The following is a 20,687-nucleotide window of genomic DNA, read 5'->3' on the forward strand; positions in this document are numbered from 1 at the left end:
AACTACTGATTCAGTAGCTCCATCCTTTGCTGCGTAGCCCGGGAAAAGAGAACTCAACTTCTACAAACAGTAGGATCTCCAAGGGTAGGGTAATCCAGCCAGTCCAGATGTACTCTGTAAATGCCAGCCCACCAATCGGGCGCAGGACGCCCACTAGGGCAGTGGCCCTGGAAGGGTCAGGGATGCCCAAGGAGCTCTGGACCATTGGAACTCCGCTAGCGCTGGAGGAGACCAAGCCAGTAAGTCCCCACGGCACCTCCCCCTGAGAACCAACAGGACGAGTCGCCCCTAGCAACAGCAGCCGGCCCTTGCTCCAACCGCGCTGATTGGCGGAACTCCAGGCGGCGGCGGCGTCACTTCCGGCAGCCGGAGGCAGCGGAGGAAGCCGAGGGGCGGCCATCTTGGGTCTGTGAGGCTCCCGAGGTGCCGGGGAGCGGCGGTGGCAGCCGGCAGGGCGAGGCCGGGCGGAAAGCGAGCGGGAGAAGGAAAAGCGGCAGGGCGTGGGCGCCTCCTCCGCGGCCCCCTCCATGGTTGGCGCCTGCAGGCCGCGGCGGCCTGTCTTGCTCTTCATCTCCGCTACATCCTCCTGCGCCGCCGCCTCTTCGGGGGCTGCCCGCCGCGCTGTGTGGAGCCCCCGGGACTGAGTTCCGCGGCGCTGCGGCTGCAGCTGCTAGCGGCGAGGAGGCGCGGAGCCCGCGAGGCGCCCTGAGGCTTGCGGCAGCCAGCCGGCCCGGTTCCACTGGGCCCCTCGCCGCGGCCGCCGGCGCTGGGGGAGAATGAGCCCCGGGGCCCGCGGGCGCACGGCCCGGGCCAGGCCGGGGATCTAGACTCCGGCCGGGGAGGGCAGGGCCCGGAGGCTCACGGCCGCTGCTCGCCGGCCGCCCAGAGTTGGGCGGTTTTGTTTTCGCCTTGGCGTTGTGCAGAATCAAAGCGCAATAAGATGTCCACTAGGACCCCCTTGCCAACGGTGAATGAACGAGACACTGAAAACGTGAGTGGACTGCGCTGCAGGGTGGCAGACCCTCAGGGTGGTAGCAGGGGGACCTAGCCCAGATGCTCCAGACTGGGGTCAAGGCGCAGCCCTGTCCTGCAGCGCGCGTGCGGCCTGCGCGCTGTTCTTACGGTCTGCTGAGCATTACCCGTCCGTGCGCTGCCGCGGCCGGCGCCTGTTTGAAACCAACTCTTTCACACCGGGCAGGTTAAGATCCTGCCTGTCCTTGGTGCAAATTAATAGCGCTCAGTCGGGTCAAGTGGACGGTCCTTTAAAATGGGACTAAGCTTAATGACAACCGCTAAAACTCAATGCCCCACGGAGAGATCCTTGTGGGCCCCCGTAGTTCCTGAAGACTGAAAAGTACTGCTCTAGAGCGGCTGCCTTTATCAAGGTAGCTTCCCGTCCTTGTAAATTAAAATCTGTTCGGAAGCAGTAGGCAAAACGTTTTGAGAGGTAGATGTGGAGTGAAGCTCCGCACTGTCCTGCTGCCCAGCTGAGAGACACCCACTGAGCTGACTTTTCCTTCCGCTGCAAAGGTTGACTTAGAGGAGCTCTCAGGCCCATTTCAGTGTGCACACCCAGCAAATCTATATAAAAGGATTTTGTTCGAAAGGACTTTCAAAAACAAACCAAACAACAACCTGGAACCGCATTGCTAGGGAGTCACAAATGTGTAGAAGTTCTATTGAAGAAATATTTGACCTGCCCGAGTGTGCTTTTTTTTGAACCCTTCTCCCGCATCAGATTCCAAAGTGTTCCAGCCTAGCTTTGTCCTCTGTAAAGCATTTAGCAAATAACTTGTAAAGAAACTTCACTGGCCTTTCATTATACGGAGCTATGAGGTAACTGCTGGCAACAAAATGCCATCTCTTTGGAAAAGCTTCCATGCTCAGGGTGTTTTCATGCTTTGCAAACCATCCTTAGATACGGTGACCTAGTGGCATCAAATGCCTTCATTTTAATCTTGGAAATGCCACTTGGTGCTTGATAGGTATTGAGTAATTTAGTCTAAATCATCTCTGTAATATATTAATATATAGTTGTATATGTCCTTCCACCTGAGATAGATTAGAAAATTACCTAATTCAGAGAGCTTAAATTAGAACTTTCTCCTTTTCTTCCTCCTCTCCCTTTCCCTTCCTTTTTTTTCTCTCCCTGCTTCCCTTTCTTCATTCCATAATTCTTGTTGTGTTGCTTGGGCTGTTCAAGGGAGCATTCTGCCTCATTCTCCCCATAGCTGAGAATTACAGACACGCGCCATCAAGCTTGAGACCATCTCATCATGAGACCTTTTTATGTTCTTTTGAAGACACTTACCTTTGACCTGATTGATCATCAATCAGGCCACTCTAAAAAAAAAATGAAGCAAGTAAATCAATTGATTGGCTTGGCTTTGTTTTTTTTTTTTTTTCCCCTTCGAGACAGGGTTTCTCTGTGTAGCTTTGGTGCCTGTCCTGGATCTAGCACTGTAGGCCTTGAACTCACAGAGATCCGCCTGGCTCTGCCTCCCGAGTGCTGGGATTAAAGGCATGCTCCTGCATGCTCTGACACGCTTGACTTTAATATGTATGTTCCAATGGGGAGGGGTAAGGAGAAATCTAATTTTAGTCTAGAATGCATGGTTTAGGTGGTACTGTGATTACTATAGACTGAAGTGGCTCATTCTTTACCTGTTCTTTGTCAATTTGCTGTTTTGTGATTTTTGTGTGTGTGTATTTAGAATTACTACTTTTGTTTTCTAAAAACAACCTAAGAGCTGGAGATGTGGTTCAGTGATAGAGTGATAGTCCATTATACATGAAGCCCCCAACTCAATCCCTGCCACCACTAAGAGAGAACAAACTTAGGTTGTGAAGGATACCCTGTTCTTATGTCATTTAATGGATCTAAGGTTTCAGCATTGCTAAAATCAAGAGGCTTATGATGGTCTATCCAACTGGTTGCACTAACTCACCTTGCCATGTTCTGCTTGTAGTTCTTGCATAGGCCTGATTTGGAAATAACTGTGTGTCAGCCACAGTTTTGGGCCTGTGTCACTTGTCACATCTGATGTTCACTTTTAGCATAGGCCGCCCTTACCTGTCGTTACTACACAACTTAAGTTAGACTTTTCCCGGTGCATGAAGGATAGCAGTGAAAGAGACATCTCTGTCTGTTGAGAAGCCTTCAGTTAGGCAGGGTTGTGGATACACCACCAACACTTTGGAGGTGGACATTGATGAGCAGTCATGTAGACACCACCACAGTAAAGGTATAGAACACTTCCATCTCCTGGAAAAAAGGTCTCCTGTGGCCTCTGATAGCCTCTCCAGGCCCTTGGCAAGCACTGCTGTTGTTTCTGTCCCTGTAGTTTGACCTTTTTGTAAGTGGGACCATAAAATGTATAACTTTTAAAAAAATTGAGACAGTCTCACAGTGTAGCTGATGTTGGCCTCAAACTCATCTTCCGCTTCAGCCTCCTTACTGCTGTGAGTATTGCTGTGGGTAGCTTCATCCATGTAACATATGCCTGTGGGCCTGCCCCCTTTCTTTCCGAGACAGGGTTGACGTAAGTATCCCTGGCTATGCATAATGTTTTTTTTTTTTTGTTTATTTGTTTGCTTCTTGTTTTGTTTTTGTTTTCTCGAGACAGGGTTTCTTTGTATAACCCTGGCTGTCCTGGAACTCAACTCTGTAGATCAGGCTGGCCTCAAACTCAGAGATCTGCCTGCCCCTGCCTCCTGAGTGCTGGGATCAAAGTTGTGTACCACCACTGCCTAGCCATTTATTATTATTATTATTATTATTATTATTATTATTATTATTATTATTATCATCATTTTGGTTTTTAGAGACAGGGCTTCTCTGTATAGCCCTGGCCTTCCTGGAACTCGAAACACAGTGATTTGCCTGCCTCTGCCTCCGAGTGTCAGGATTAAAGGCATGCACTACCATTGTCTGGGTGCATAATGCTTTTCAGATTTGTGTTTTCAAGTATATTAATAGTTCCTTTCTTTTTTTGCTGATTAGTATTTCATCAGATGTACCATGATTTTTTTAAAAAATTCTTTTACCAGCTGATGGTCATTGGTTATTATAACTAGAGCAGCTTTGCTCTGAGTGTGTGTGTGCGCGCGCGCGCGCGTGTGTAAAGAGACATTTTACTTAGCCTAGGCATTTTAAATTTTAAATGATTATATTCACTTGTGTGGGGGTGGACTTCCTTTTGAGACAGTATATATCTCACCATATAACTGGCTGACCTAGAACTGCCTATGTAAACCAAGCTGGCTTCATCTCACAGAGACCCACCTGTCTCTGCCTCCTGAGTGCTGAGATTAAATTTGTGGACTGATGCATCCTAGCTTTTAAGAAGCTCTTGCCGGGCGGTGGTGGCGCACGCCTTTAATCCCAGCACTCGGGAGGCAGAGCCAGGCGGATCTCTGTGAGTTCGAGGCCAGCCTGGGCTACCAAGTGAGTTCCAGGAAAAGGCGCAAAGCTACACAGAGAAACCCTGTCTCGAAAAACCAAAAAAAAAAAAAAAGAAGCTCTGACTTTTATCTGTAGTGTAAATATAAATAAACGTAATTTGCAACAAAAATTTTTTCCCCTCCTTATACACTATTCTGTTCTCTCATGTGTTTAATTTTCATGTTACTATTTGCCTTTATGGATAAGAATATAAAAGTTCATCATAGTTCAGAAAAACTAAATGTTTGGGGCTAGAAGATGGTGTGTCCAGCCTCCTAGAACTGGAATTTCAGGTGGTTGTGAATCACCCAGTGTGGGTGCTGGGAACTCAGCCTGGGTCTGCAAGACCTCTTAATGATTCAGCCATCTCTCCGGCCCAAAAGTAGAATGCTTTTTAAAAATAAAAGAAAGTTTACCTTTTATATTCTGTTTTATAGTTGAGTTGCATAGAGATCCACTAGTAAGCCCTGTTTTTATGTTTGACAGAATTAAAAATGAATTTTTCACTTTGTAAATATGGATTATTTGCTAGAGACCTGGAGGTAGGGGTTTGCTAATTAACAGTCCCAGATATGTACATCATTTACTTACTGTTATATGTCTGTTTGGCAGTGGTCCTCAACCTGTGGGTCTCAACCCCTTTGACAAACCTCTGACTCTGAAACTATTTACATTATGATTCATAACAGTAGCAAAATTACAGTTATGAAGTAGCAACGAATATAATTTTGTGATCAGGGTCACCACAACATGAGAAACTAACTGTATTAAAGGGTCGCCGAGTTAGGAAAGTTGAGAACCACTGCTGTCCTGGAATTCTCTATATAGACCAGACTGGCCTCAAACTCACAGATATATTCCTGCCCCTACCCCCCAAATTGCTCAAACTAAAGGTGTGTACTACCATACCCAGCTACATTGGGTGTTTAGAAGTTAGTATAGCGTGGACTGATGCATCCTAGCTTTTAAGAAACTCTAACTTCCTGTGAAATAAACTAATGGTGGTATTGTCTAGCTAGCTGTTGATTGGGTGATACTAAATGAAGCTGTGCTGTAGAGGGTGTACTGAATGCCTGGGAACCAGATTGTTCTTGTTGAGGACCTGCTTGTCCAGCAGAACAAAGTACTCAGGGCTTTGTGGAACTAGTCTGTACTGTCTAACCTGAGCAAGCATACTTAGAGGATTGCTGTTGCTGACATGCTCATCTCCGGTTCTCACCTCAAACCTGGCTGCATTCCTACCAGGTTCCAAGACAATGATTTGGCACACCCAGGGATCACACTTCAGAAAATACTGCCTTAGTGTTCAGCTTACTAACTGCGCTACCTTTTGATTGTCCAGGTTTTTAGAAGAGATTTTTTTTTTTAACTAGATGTAATGGGGTTTTTAAATTCTATGAGTTGTTTTGTTTTGTTTTTGAGACAGGGTTCCACCATGTAACCTTGGATGGCCTGGAACTGCCTACTTAAATTGACAGGCCTCAAACGCTCTATGAGGTTTTTTTTTTTTTTTTTTTTTGGTTTTTCGAGACAAGGTTTCTCTGTGTAGCTTTGGAGCCTGTCCTGGAACTCATTCTGTAGACCAGGCTGGCCTCGAACTCACAGAGATCCGCCTGACTCTGCCTCCTGAGTGCTGGGATTAAAGGTGTGCACCACCACTGTCCAGCAACTCTGAGTTTTCAATACTTGACTTTAGAAGGTGTGCAGGCTGGATGTGATGGTGCATGCCTTTAGTCCCAGCACTTGGGAAGCAGAGGCAGGAGGATCTCGGAGATTGAGGCCAACCTGGTCTATGAAGTAAGTTCCAGGACAGCCAGGGCTGTTACATAGAGAAACCCTGTCTTGAAAAACAAAAACAAACAAAAGAAGATGTGGCCGTGGAATATAGGAAGAGTTGCTATTTGTTCTTATTTCAGTAAACTCAGGCAAAGGTACAAATTAGTTTATATAGTATCTTATTTAAATTTGTAGTATGTGGTGCTGGAGAGATGTCTCAGTGAGTAAGAACACTGGCTGCTCTTTCAGAGACCCAGGTTCAATTTGCAGCAGCCACATGGTGTCTTAAAAACAGCTGTAACTCCAGTTCCAGGAGATCCAACACCCTTGGATCACCTTGGGCACTGAATGTGTATGTGGTGCACACACATACATGCAGGCAAAACACCCATACACATAAAACAATGTAAGAATATGTAGTGTGAGCTAGACATGATAGTACATGCTTGCAGTCCCATCGACTGGGGAGGCAGAATTGTGTGTTGGCCAGTCAGTTGGAGGTCAGCCTGGGCAACTTAGTGACATCTTGCCTCAAAGTTAAAATTTTTAAAAATGACACTTACTCATTTACTTTAAAATTTTTTATTTTGTGTGTGTAGTCTCAGAGGTCAACTTTTACATTTTACCACATGGGCCCTGGTGATTAAAGGTTGTCAGGCGTGGCAGCAAGCACCTTTACTTGCTCAATATTCTCACCCACCCAAAATTATTTTTTTCTCTTTTGTAAGCTTATTTTATTTTATTTTTGTATGTGTATGATTGTTTTGCCTGCCTGTCTGTCTGTACTACATGTGTAACTGGTGCCCAGAAAATTCAGAAGAGGTTGTTGGATCTCCTGGAGCTGGAGTTACTGATGATTGCGAGCTGCCTGCTGGGGTTCAAACCTGGGTCCTCTGGAAGGCTAGCCTTAAATCTATTTAAGAGCACTGGTTTAGTGCTCTTGACCAACCTCTAGTCTAAAATATTTCCATTACGGTTCATAACAGTAGTGAAATTGCATTCATGGAGTAGCAATGAGTATGATTTTATGGTTGGGGGTCACCACAACATGAGGAACTGTAGTAAAGGGTTAGGAAGATTGAGAACTACTAGCTTAGAGACTTATACCCAGTTTGCTATAAATTGACTGTACCTGTTACTTTATTTCAAAAGGGAGTGTTGTGTTGGTCAGCAAGCTGTGGTGGGTATCAGTCCCAGCACTTGAGAGGCAGAGGACTGGAGAGTAGGTCAAGGCCAAACTGCCTAAATAACAAGACCCAGTCTGTCTCTCTGTCTCTGTCTGTCTTTCTGTCTCTCTCTCACACATACACACTTACAAACACATATACACACAGAGAGAGAGCTGAAGGATGGCTCTGATTAAGAGCACTTGTTGCTCTAACAGAGGACCTGGGTTCAATTATCAGTGCCCACATGGTAGCTCACAATTATCCATTAACTCTAGGTCTAGGGTATCTGGTGCTCTTTTCTGATGTCCTCAGGCACTAGGCATACAAGTGGTGCACCTATACACATACAGACAAAACACTTATCTATAAAAATAAGTAAATCTTAAAAAAAAAAAAAGGTTCTGAATTTTATCATTCCAAAATACAACCAAATTCAGCTTTAGAGCTTGTTTCTAGGCTAGAAGTAAGAGCCACAGAGTGTAAACCCTCCTGGTTTGTGGCACATCTATTTGGAATTTCAAATTAAGTTTAAATGGAAAAAAAATCTACCTGGAATGCTTTCATGTTCATTTGACAGAAATTAAAGAATACACTTGAAGGAGATAGCTCAGTGGTTAAGGGTACTTACTGCTTTTGCAGAGGACTGGGTTCAGTTCCCAGCACCCACATGTTGGTTCACAACTATCTAACTCCACTTGGGGGATCTGATGCCTTCTTCTGGCCTCTAAAATCACAAGACAGACGTGGTGCACAGACATACATGCAAGCAGAGCATCCATACACATAGAATACATCTTTAAAAAAGCAAAAATAAAAAGATTACACTTGAAACATTTGAGGTGCTGAAACCAGTGTTTGACCCACATTTCAGAACAACCTAGGCTACATAGTTTGAGGCCAGCCTGGGCTGCAGTGTGAGATACTTTCTATTCTCTCTCTCTCTCTGTGTTCTCTTGTCTTTTCTTGGAGTTGATACACTGGCCAAGAATATGCTTATATCTGTTCTACCGACCCATATGTGCCTTCCTATAGGGTTAGGAAGAGCAGACATTGACTCAGGATGACTTTCTTGGTGAAGGAAGAAAAATAGACCTTTCTGTTTTGGACTGTGACATTTTGAATATTGATGTCACCCACAGGCTTGTTTGTTGAAACCTCATTCCCCATTGTGGAAAAATTAGGAAATCCTTATATCATTGGGGTTTCCCTTTCCTGAATCTCTCTTCCTAGCTCATGAGGTGAACAGTTTTGCCCTGCCAGCTAAACCATTGCCTTCTGGAATATCTGTAACTGTGAGCTAAACTCAACTTTTCTCTTGAGTTAATTGTCTCAGTCCCCCCCCCCCCCCCCCCTTTGAGATAGGGTTTCTCTGTGTAGCTTTGTGCCTTTCCTTGAACTCACTCTGTAGCCCAGGTGGGCATCGAACTCACAGAGATCTGCCTGGCTCTGCCTCCCAAGAGCTGGGATTAAAGGCGTGCGCCACCACCACCCAGCTAATTATCTCAGGTATTTTATTGCAAGTTTTTTTTTAAAATTTATTTAATGTGCATTGTTGTTTTGCCATGGGTGTTGGGTCCCCTGGAACTGGAATTACAGACAATTGTGAGCTGCCATCTGGGTGCTGGGAATTGAACCTAGGTCCTCTGGAAGAGCAGTCAGTACTCTTAACCATTAAGCCATCTCTCCAGCCCTTCAGATACTTTATTATAGTAACAGAAGCTGACTAAAGTGATAGTTCAACTCCTTAATCTAGGATTTGTTTTGTTTTGTTTGTTTTTTTGAGACAGGGTTTCTATGTGTAGCCCTGGCTGTCCTGGAACTGGTTATGTAGACTAGGCTAGGCTCTCACAGAGATTCTCCTGGCTCTGCCTTCCAAGTGCTGGCATTAAAGGTGTGTGCCACCATGCCTGGCTCCAATACTACTCTAATCACCTAAATTGCTCAGCCATGGTTAATCTTGAGGCTCAAACCAGGAGGTATTTTGTCTGTATTTCTTGTTAATAGTTAGGTAGTTGCTTCTGGGTGGAGCCTAAATATTGTGGGGTTTGTGTTATCAGTTTGGTAGCATTTAATGTGAAATTTGTGTAAGTTCAAAGATTTTGATAACAGGATTCCAACCACTTCATATGTGGTCAGTATTTATGACTATGCTGTCTACAGGAATACATTCTAGAATGAGAACCCTAGAAAGGAGGAGACTTAGAACCATTTCTTATTTGCCTTCTGCTCTAGGACTTGCCAGGAAGAGTTAGTTAAATTGGGCAAGCGTCTTGCTGTAGGAGGCCTTGGAGGCTGTTTGGTGTTCTTTTCACATTTTGTCCCCAACTCTTCCCCCCTCTTATCCAGCCCTTACCTATTCTAGGTCTGTTGTGGTACCGATAGCTTTACTGGGAGAGTAGACTTAGTCAATCATCAGAAGAAGGTTGCCTTCTAGACAGTGAAGATACTCAAATGATAAAGCATCTTTTACGTATTTTGGTAATGTATTCCAGTTTCTTTTTCCATTTTTATTAATTTAGTTTAGTTTAGTTTTGTTTTTGTTTTTGTTTTTCGAGACAGGATTTCTCCGTTTAGTTTTGGTGCCTGTCCTAGATCTCACTCTGTAGACCAGGCTTCTTGCCTCAAACTCACAGAGATCCACCTGGCTCTGCCTCCTGAGTGCTGGGATTAAAGGCGTGTGCCACTGCCACCCGGCTGTAATGTGTGTGTTTTCTGATGGTCTTAAGCCACCCCTGTGAAAGGGTTGTTCAACTTGCAAAGGGGTCACAACCCACAGATTAAGAATCACTACCATATAATAATGCTACTTTTTCATCTTGCTCAAAGGTCCCCTTGGTGAGACTTGTTCTGAGCACCCATGGCCCTTCCAGTCTCCCAACCTTCATCTATTTTTTTCCTTACCAAGTCTTTTCTTTCTTTTTTCTTTTTTTTTTTTTTTTTTTTTTTTTCCGAGACAGGGTTTCTCTGTGTAGCCCTGGCTGTCCTGGAACTCTGTTTGTAGACCAGGTTGGCAGAGATCCTTCTGCCTCTGCCTCCTGAGTGCTGGGACAAAAGGGATGTGCCACCACTGCCCAGCCAAATCTTTGCTCTGTAACATACTATATAATTTAAGTATTTCTTATAATCATTGTGCTTTGTCAGTTTCCCATGCTATACTAAAACTCTTTGAGAGCAGGATTGCTTTGCTTACTAATATTATTATAAATATCTAGGGAGAAGTCATTTATTTATTATAGATGACCAATAAGCAAATATCTGTTGAATTACTAATTATAATAAGATGAATAAATTGGGTAAGCCCGACACAATAAATACATAAAAATTAGTCATCATTGATAGTGTGTTTAAGACTCACCACACCTCTGCCCCTGTGCCTTCTGGATTTCACTCCTGTGAGATTACCTTCTTTCTCCTTTGTTAAAGCCTCACACTACTTCCTGTGTGTGGTGCTGGTAAGACATGGTAGGCAAGTATTGAGCTAGACCCTCACATTCCCTTCAGAATGATTTTTCTTTTTTGGTTTGGTTTTGGGTTTTTTTTGTTTGTTTGTTTGTTTGTTTCTTTGTTTTTGAGACAGGGTTTTACTGTATAGCCTGGCTGTCCTGGAACTCACTTCATAGACTGGCTTTGAACTCATAGAGATCTTGCTTCTGCCTCTTTTTTTTTTTTTTTCCCCCGAGACAGGGTTTCTCTGTGTAGCTTTGCGCCTTTCCTGGAACTCACTTGGTAGCCCAGGCTGGCCTCGAACTCACTGAGGTCCACCTGGCTCTGCCTCCCGAGTGCTGGGATTAAAGGCGTGCGCCACCACCGCCCGGCGCAGACTGATTTCTTAAAGGGTGGCATGATTGAAGGAGTCTGCGCTTGCAGAAGGAGGAAGAGGCCCCCTGAAGCTGTGACGGAGGGAAGGGCTGAGTGGATAATGTGTGGAGCAAATGGGAGCCATGGTGCAGGAAAAGTTTGCTGTTAAAGACTTAAGCAGCTCTTCAGTTGTAATCTTTATTTATGAAAAAAAAAAAAAGGTAGCATCATCTACCCCTCATTGCTGTTGTGATTAAAGAAATATGCCTGTGAAGGGGTTTTCACATTGCAGACAGTAGGCCTTTTTTAAATGTTAATTCCACCTAAAGACAACTTCTGTAGTTTTTCTGGATAAAGTATTTGAGTAATCCAAAACCATTGATTTAATAGTCGGGTTTATTATTGCCACTATTATTACTTATTAATTTACATTATTTTGCCATGCTAAGAATTGAACCTAGGGCCTCACATGTGCTAAGTAAGCACCTTTTCTCTTTAGTACATCTAACTGTTCCCTATATTGACAATTGCCAACCAAGCAAGTCTACTTGACCATTTGTTTATTAGCAGTTTGGCGCCTGTGTTTGAACCTGTGGACTGATAATTAGATTCTTGAGGTGACCCTGCTTTCTTGGAGCTCATCAAGTAGAGTTCAGAAGTGAAGCCTTGGGGAGAGAAGGGCAAGAGCAGCAGAAAGGACAGCCTAGTGAAAGGAATAAAGAGAAGACATTGCTATTGCTGGGTGTGGTAGTGCACACCTTTAGCCCCAGCAGCACTGGGGAGGCAGAGGCAGGTGGATCTCTCAGTTTGGGGACAGCCTGGTCTACATAGGGATTCCAGACTAGCTAAGGTTACATAGTGGAGAGAAACCCTATCTCAAAAATCCAAAGGTGGGGCATGTGTGAAAATGATGTGTGTGCACACCTTTAATCCCATCTCTCAAGAGGCAGAGGCAGGCAGATCTCTGAGTTAGAGGCCAGCCTGGTCTACAGAATGAGTTCCAGGACAGCCAGGACTGTTAGTACAGAGGAACCCTGTCTTGGGGTGGGGGGAGCTAGAGCCTTGTTCTGTGGTGTGTGAGGAGCTGAAGAGGCTGTATTAGAAGAGGACTGCGGTATGCGCTCTTAGCAGAGATGAGTGCAGTGATGGCAGAAATGGAGAAGCCAGATTTGAGGGATTGACTTGAACGGGAGAGAAAGTGGAGAGGAAGGAGCACTGGATGACACCATCAGTTTCTCTGTAGGAGATAGAGATAATGGTTTACAACTGATAAAAAGTAGAAGCAGGTTTTAGGGAAAATGAACAAGTTTCATTTCTCTAAAACAGATCATTTTAATCTTGGAATGATTGATATTTTGAAACAGTTTTTGTTGTTGTCCTTGTGAGTGCTGCAGGCTTTTATTTGTTCAGCTTGTTTTGTTTTTGCTTTTGACTCACTGTGGAGCCCAGGCAGGCCTCTTGAAGTCTCCCCTCCTCTGCCTCTCCAGTGCTAGGATTACAAACACGTATACTACACCAAACTGGACTGCAGGTCTTTGCTTTACTTCCACATTTTTTATTACACTTACTGACTTACTGGGTAGCCTGGTGCATATTGTGTGGTGTACAAGTGGAGGTCAGAGGACAACCTGCTCCAGTTTTCTCTCCTCCACAATGTGAATGCTGGGGATCCATCTCAGCCTTGTCATGCATGACAGCAAACACCCACCTTCGCTGGCTGAGCCATCCAGCCCAGTCCTGTGCGTTGTAGGATGTTTCTAGTATCACTGGCCTCTACCAGCAAGGTATTAGTAGCATCCCCTCAGTTATAACCTCCAAAAATATCTCCACCATTGCCAAATGTTCCCTATGGAAGTAAAATTCCCTTCTCCCTAGTTGAATTCCAGCACCTTTCTGGGTCCCTTTATTGAAAGTCATTTGCCTAAAAAGTTTATACAAAGTCAGTTTAATTTAAATATAACTGACTTGCCAAGAATTACTTACTTAGTAAGTTTATAATAGTTGGTCTTGAATAGAACTTTAACATTCTCAAGGTTTATGCTTGTCTAGTTGCTTTTTATTTATTCATTCATTCTTTTTTTTTTTTTTTGAGGCAGGGTCTTACTATGTAGCTCTGGAACTTACTGTGTAGACCAGGTTGGCCTTCAGTTCACAGAGATCTGCTTGTCTCTGATTTGAGTGCTGGGATTAAAGGCTTTCGGAAGGGTTGTGAGAAAATTAAGGGGCTTATGATGAACATCTCTCAACATCTTTTGGTTCTACCCCTCCACCACCACCTTGTGTTCTTCCTTCCTTATTACCAGCCCCCCATGCTGTGATAGAATCCAGGGCCTTGTGCATTCTAGGCAAACACTACCATTTAGCTACATTCCTGGCTCTTTCTCTTTCATTTCTGACTTTACCTATCTTTTAGTTGATTGGATTTTAATATCTGATTATCATTAAATTTTCTACAAATTTGTATTTATGGCTAATACAGGAAATTCAGTGTATTAACCATATGGTCTATTATGATCTCTTCTGGACATAGTTATTTTCCTAATTTATCAGGCATCAACTTTTCATTCTTTTTATAGATAATGGCCAAATGTGCAGAAATGTAAGAGGGACTGTCCATAGATGTCAAAAATCTCTATTTTAGCAATTTATTTATTTTTTAATTTAATGATAAGGTTTGCTATATTGTCTTGGCTGGCCTGCAACCTGATTGTAGACCAGGTTGACCTTGAATTTCTGACAGTCCTCTGCCTTCCCAGTTCTGGGAGCATGCCTAGCTTAGATGCCCTCCCCCGAGACAGGGTTTTTTCTGTGTAGCTCTGGCTGTCCTGAAACTCACTCTGTAGACCAGGCTGGCCTCTAATTCAGAGATCCACTTGCCTCTGCCTCCCAGGTGCTGGGATTAAAGGTGTGTGCCGCCACTTCTTGCCAATTTTTTTTTTAATTTATTTTTTTTTTAAAGTTTTGTTCTAAAAAGCTTTTGATTGAGTATGGTTGGTGCATGTCAGTGATCTTAGTAGTGAGAGAAACTGAGGTAGAAGGATAGTAAACTTGAGACCAGTCTAGATTATATAGTGAAAGTCTGCCTCAAGATAAGTAAAAAAATAAATACCGTTTTATTTATACAGAGACAGACTGGCATGGTTAGGAGGGTATGGCAACCCAAAAGCTACTATTTATTATTTGAATTGGTTTGATAATGAACAGCCTAGAGAGATCAAAGTGACAGAAGACCTTGTGACTGTGAACACAGAGGAGGAGGTGGGGAAATGGAAAAGACAGACACAAAAATAAGTCTAAACAAACCCCAGCAATGAACTCTGAATGACGAAAGGTACTGCTGCTGGTATTTGATCCCCACTGCCAACTTTAGGTTGTGACTTTATTTTTAAAACCTAAGTACTCACAGAGTATTAGGTTTTCTTATTCACACATAACTTCGTTTTGGTTGGTCCTGTACCCTACCCAGTTTCAGGAGTTTGCTATTGATTTCCTAGAAGGAAGCTGAGGGCATTGCCATTAAGGTTACCACTTCCTCTTTTCCATCTGTTTGTCTCTTAGTCTTTTCTAGCTACACCAGTTGTCATGGTTAGCTCTATCTAGTCTGCACAATATTGTGGGCATTTGGACCTATCACAGCTGAGTTGTATAGCATGCCATGATGATTTTTCCTGTATGTACTTGACACCCTCAAAATTGATTGATCTTTGACTGTATATAAAATTCTAGATTGATACTCTGTCCTTTTGATTCTGTGTGTTGTGCTATATGATGTCTGATGGTGCATTTTTCAGGGAGCTACTTTGAATTTTGCTTATATTTCTGTCCATATTGAAACAGTAATGATGATTTGGAGGCCTGTGCAAAATACTTGCATGTGTTTGGTAAACTGTGGGTCTCCTATAGGAGTCCTCTGGGGAGCTATTTGTTCTCTATATGTTTTGTTTTTATCTCTGGGCTAGACAGATGCCAGTATAGGTATAAGCCTAGCTGCCCATGTTCTAAGGTACCAGGCCATTGAAGAGAACAAGAAGAAAAAGCTTCTTCCTTTTCTGTTTCCAGTTCATCCCTGTTTCATGTGTGCCTTATGTTCCCAGTCATATAAGACCTTCTCCTTGGCCTTTTCTCTGTTTTTGTGAAATGGTATGTCATATGTTTTCTAGGCTGATCTTGAAATCCTGGGCACATGTAATTTTAATTCCTTACTCAGCCTCCCATGTGCCTATTTTGCCCTTTCTAGAGAACTTCCAGTTTTTTGCTTGCTTTTTGTTTCATTTTGTTTTGTTTTGCTAGACTGAGAGGAGACTCCAGTGTACGTATTTAACAACTGGCACATTCCAGAGGTGCTAGATATTGCCAACTCCTGAATCTTTAGGGGTGGGGGATAAATAGTATAACTCAAGTTACCCCATTATCTTTATAGCTGATTAGGAATTCATCTTTTATGTATTAAAGATATTTTCTCTGGGGCTAAAGAGATAGCTGAGTAGTTAAGAGTGCATACTCCTCTATCAGAGGACCTGAGTTCAGTTTCAGCACCCATATCAAGTGGTTCACAACCAGCTGTGATACTGGCTCCAGGGGATCCTCTCTGGACTCCATGAGCACTATTGTTCACACCTGCATATATCTGTACACATATATACATAATTTAAAAATAAAACTAAATAGTAAAGATATTTCCTTTTCTAGTTTCTGAAAGTATGATTTTCCATCTATTCTTTTGTTGGTTTGTTTTGATGAAGTCTGAGCCCCAGGATGGCCTGGAAGTTTGTAGCTAAGGATGGCTTTGAACCCCTGGTCCTGTTGTCTCCACTTCACAGGTGTTGGAATTACAGGTATGCTAGCGCACACCTGCATTGTCATCTGTTCATTTTTCCTTAGGTGGTTTTGATTTACTTTCATTTAAATGGACTTTTTGGACAGCGTGGAGGTAGATGTGGTCATAATCTTTAACCAGAAGTAGGTTACATGTTTACATCTCTATAATTGTGCTGTTGATGGCTGTGATAACAGTAAGATTGATGATGATCTGGAGAAGTTGGACTATGATGCAGTTTGTGCCAGGGAAGTCTTGCCCAGTTGTCTCTGAACTGTCTTGCCTTGTCTTGGGTTGACACCTGGCTTGAAGTGATCTTCATTTTCAACTAGCACTCTGCTGTTTGTCAGTTAGACTCCATCCCTTCACTTGTAGGACACCTTATTTTCTTCATCTCACCAAAATGTGACCGTGTTCTTTGCATGCTTAGAGGTACATTATTAGCCTTTAGTTACATGGGCTATTAAGCACTTGGAATGTGTCTGGTTTGAATTAAGATGTTCTGTAAATATGAAACAAATCCAAAATTTCAACACTGTTTGTGTGTGTGTATGCGGGTGTGGAGGGGGCATGCTTGTTATGTGATTATGTATTGGTATGTGTGTTGGTGTTTGTAGAGGTTAACCTTCCTTGGGCCTTATCAAATGCTGTCCACGTTTTGTTTTCCTTTCAATATTTTTAACATTGATTTATTGTGGAAATTTGTGTGCCACAGCATACAGGTGGAGGGCAGAGGACAATTTGTAGGGAATCCGTTCCCTCCTTCTCTCATCTGAGTCCCAGGGATTAAACGCATACCATCAGGCTTGGCAGCAGACACACCTACCCGCTGAGCCATCTCACCAGTCTCTCTTTGTGAGACAGGGCTGAGCTTGCTGATTAGCCTAGGCTGTCTGGCCAGTGACCCCAGAGGTATTCTTTGGTTTCTGTCTCCTCAACACTGGGATTACAAATTGAACCCAGTGCTTGGCTGTTGTATGTATGTGTGTGTGTGTGGGTTCTTGGTTTGAACTCAGGTTCTCATGCTTGCACAGCAAAGTACGATACTGTGTTTTATCTCTTTAGTTCCAAAGACAATATTTAAAAAAACCTTAATATTATATATTACATGCTGAAATATTTGGATATAAATTAGATTGAATTAGGAAAAAAAACTTTACCTGCTTAATGTCCTTAATGATAAGTCAAAAGTTTTCTGAAATCTGAAGAAACCTTTTGAGTATATAATTTTGGATTTTGAATTAAAGATACATAAATCAGGAATGTAATGGACAGGATTATCTGATTTCTTAAAAGAAATTATTCTGGGACTGGAGGGGTGATTCAAAGGTTAAGAGCACCCACTTTTGGTTCCCATTACTGACATGGTAGTTCACAACCATTCATAACTCAACTTCCAGGGGATCTGATACCTTTTTCTACTTCCATGGACATCAGGCACACACACATGGTGCACTTATATACATGCAGTGAAAACAGAAAATAACTTAATCCAAAAAAGAATTAAAAAGAAGAAAGAAACAAGATTTTGGTTATATGTGGTGGTACCTGCCTGTATTCCCAACACTCAGGAGTTTGAGGCAAAGATCTTGGGAGTTTGTGGCCAACCTGGGCCCAGTAGTGAATCCAGAGAGGTAGGAGGAAATGAAAAGAGAGGAGAGAAAAAAATAAAAAAAAAAGAGAATGGTTAGATTCTAAAATTTCTCCATTAACTGTAATTTTTTGCTGGAATAGCTGTTGGGAGACGGAGGCAGGAGGATCAGGAACTCAAAGTCATTCTTCAGTTACATAGTGAGTTTGAAGCCAACCTGCAACCTGAGACCCTGTATCTGAGAGACAGAGACAGAGACACAGAGAGAAATGGAAAGAAACAAGTTTCCTTAGTACACTGCAAAGAGAACAGTGGGCAGCATGGCAGTCAGCCAGGTATGGTGTGGGATTCTGGGATTTTTATCAAATCAAGGAAGGTCCGTTCTTTTTGTTTGTTTTTGAGACATAGCCCTGACTGGCTGTCCTGGAACTCACTATGTAGACCAGGCTGGCCTCAAACTCAAGAGATCTGCCTGCTTCTGCCTCTCAAGTGCTGGCATTAGAAGCATGTACCACTATGCTGGGCCAGGAAGGTCCATTTTAATTCTAGTTTGCTGATAGTTTTTCTTTCTTCCTTCCATCCTTTCTCTCCCCCCTTCCCTCCCTACCCTCCCTCCCTCCTTTCTTTCCTTTCTTTCAGATTTATTTATTTATTTATTTTTGGTTTTTCGAGACAGAGTTTCTCTGTGTAACAGCCCTGGCTGTCCTGGAACTCGCTCTGTAGCCCAGGCTAGCCTCGAACTCACAGAGATCCACCTGCCTCTGCCTCTCGAGTGCTGGGATTAAAGGTGTGTGCCACACCTTTAGGCTCCCTAGATGTTTTTAAAAGTAAAATTTGACTTTGTGTCTCTGAAGAGCAAAATTTAGAAGATAGCCACATACTGTCACCTATTATTTTTAACATTTGGAAAACCTTCCCTATAAGTTAAATATATGGCTTGTTGTTTTAAAGATTAGACAAGATGTATGGTATGTGTATTGTGTTATAAGGCAGTGACTAGGTCCTATTCCGGATGATTGGAAATGCCATATGCAGGGGCTGGAGAGAGAGCTCAGTGGTTAAAAGCACTTGCTGCTCCTCCAAAGAACAGCACCTACCCGATGGCTCTCAATCGACTGTAACTCTAGTTCCAGAGGATCCAATGCCCTTGTCTGGCCCCTAGGACTCCTCGGACCTCCTCCAGCAGGTACCGAATTCATGTGACACACAGGTATACATGCAGGCAAAACAGCCATACACATAAACATCAGAACAAAACTTTTTTTTTTTTTTTTTTTTTTTTTTTTGGTTTTTTTTTCGAGACAGGGTTTCTCTGTGTAGCTTTGCGCCTTTCCTGGATCTCGCGCTGTAGACCAGGCTGGCCTCGAACTCACAGAGATCCGCCTGCCTCTGCCTCCCGAGTGCTGGGATTAAAGGCGTGCGCCACCACCGCCCGGCCAGAACAAAACTTTTAAGAGGAGTTGTAGCTTGCAAATCTGCTGGCTTATTTGGGAGATACTAAAGTAGGACTCTCAATTTCTGGTCAGTTCTCTGCCTCATAAATATAAGTACACAATAATTTTGGGACCATATTTGATATGTTAAAACATACATACATACATATATCCATACACACACATACATACAGATACACATATTTCTTTTTAAAAAAAAGTTTATTATGTATACAGTGTTCTGACTGCATGTATGCCTGCAGGCTAGAAGAAGGTACTAGATACCACTATAGATGGTTGTGAGCCACCATGTGATTGCTGAGAATTGAACTTAGGATCTCTAGAAGAGCAGCCAGTGCTCCTAACCTCTGAGCTATCTCTCCAGCCCCCACATTTATATATTTCTAAATAATGTAATTTATAAATTTTAGCTTTTTTTAAAAAAATTGTTTTAGTTTCACTTATTTTATGTGTTTGAGAATTTTGCCTACATGTGTGTTTGTGCACCAGGTGTGTGACTGGTGTCTGGAGGCCAGAAGAGGGCATCAGACCCCCTGGAACTGGAGTTATGGATAGTTTTGAGCCAACACTTGAGTGCTGAGAATCAAACTTGAATCCTCTGCAAGAATGACAGGCTGTTCTGAATCGTTGTGCCACTTCTCCAGCCCTAGGCGTAGCTCTTTTAAGTAAAGACCAAAACCAAACCAAAACAAAAAGCACTAAAATGAAACTAATACATAAAATGAAAACATTGATTGAATGTAGCAAGAAATGATAATAATTTTTTTTTTTTTTTTTTTTTTGGTTTTTCGAGACAGGGTTTCTCTGTGTAGCTTTGCGCCTGTCCTGGAACTCACTTGGTAGCCCAGGCTGGCCTCGAACTCACAGAGATCCGCCTGGCTCTGCCTCCCGAGTGCTGGGATTAAAGGCGTGTGCCACCACCACCCAGCTAATAAAAAATTTTTAATGTCTCACCAATTAGCTATTGACCTCATTGTCGTCAGTGTATGGTGACATTAACATTCTACTCCTTCACAGGCTGTGATGAGGATTAGACATACAGACGCAGCTGTTAAGAGTTAAGTTCTCTTTCATGTGATAGTTACCTTTTTAAAATACAGGTGCTCTGGCGCACGCCTTTAATCCCAGCACTCGGGAGGCAGAGCCAGGTGGATCTCTGTGAGTTCGAGGCCAGCCTGGTCTCCAAAGCGAGTTCCAGGAAAGGCGCAAAGCTACACAGAGAAACCCTGTCTCGAAAAACCAAAAAAAAAAAAAAAAAAATACAGGTGCTCATCAGCTGACATTGGGTTACATTGTAGTAAACATTACTGCAAATGCCTTCCTAAGTATTACCCTTAACCTACCAAACTTCATAGCTTAATCCAGCTGGCCTACCTTAAGGTGCTCAGAATACTTAAATCAGCCTACAATTTTGCAGAAATTACCTAAAATAAACCTATTTTATAAGAAAGTGTTGTACATCTTGGATAATTTAATTAAATACCTGTATCCAAAAAGGACTGGCCAAACTGCACTGTACGGTCTTGGTTACTATTTCTCCATCATAGCCTATTGATGCTTTTAGATTGTTACACTGCGTATCAGTGGCTCAGGAAACAGGTGCAATGCAGAATTTGAAGTATGGTTTCTACTAAATGTA

The 20,687-nt window shown here is 43.0% G+C and overlaps 1 protein-coding gene across 6 annotated transcripts in view; it reads left to right on the forward strand.

Moving 5' to 3' along the window:
• Positions 1 to 418: 418 nt before the first annotated feature.
• Positions 419 to 20,687, forward strand: part of Mark3 (microtubule affinity regulating kinase 3) — a 96,611-nt gene continuing 76,342 nt past the window's right edge. The window contains exon 1 of one of the 6 annotated variants that reach the window (XM_052739069.1): positions 419 to 991. In XM_052739069.1, the coding sequence (XP_052595029.1) occupies positions 941 to 991 (51 nt within the window). In that variant the 5' untranslated portion in view covers positions 419 to 940. The remainder of the gene's footprint in view (positions 992 to 20,687) is intronic. The other 5 variants (XM_052739067.1, XM_052739072.1, XM_052739068.1 and 2 more) reach the window with 5 other exon arrangements.

This window comes from Peromyscus californicus, unplaced genomic scaffold (genome assembly GCF_007827085.1).
Source record: "Peromyscus californicus insignis strain IS unplaced genomic scaffold, ASM782708v3 Scaffold_15__1_contigs__length_86483966, whole genome shotgun sequence".
Classification (NCBI taxonomy): domain Eukaryota; kingdom Metazoa; phylum Chordata; class Mammalia; order Rodentia; family Cricetidae; genus Peromyscus; species Peromyscus californicus.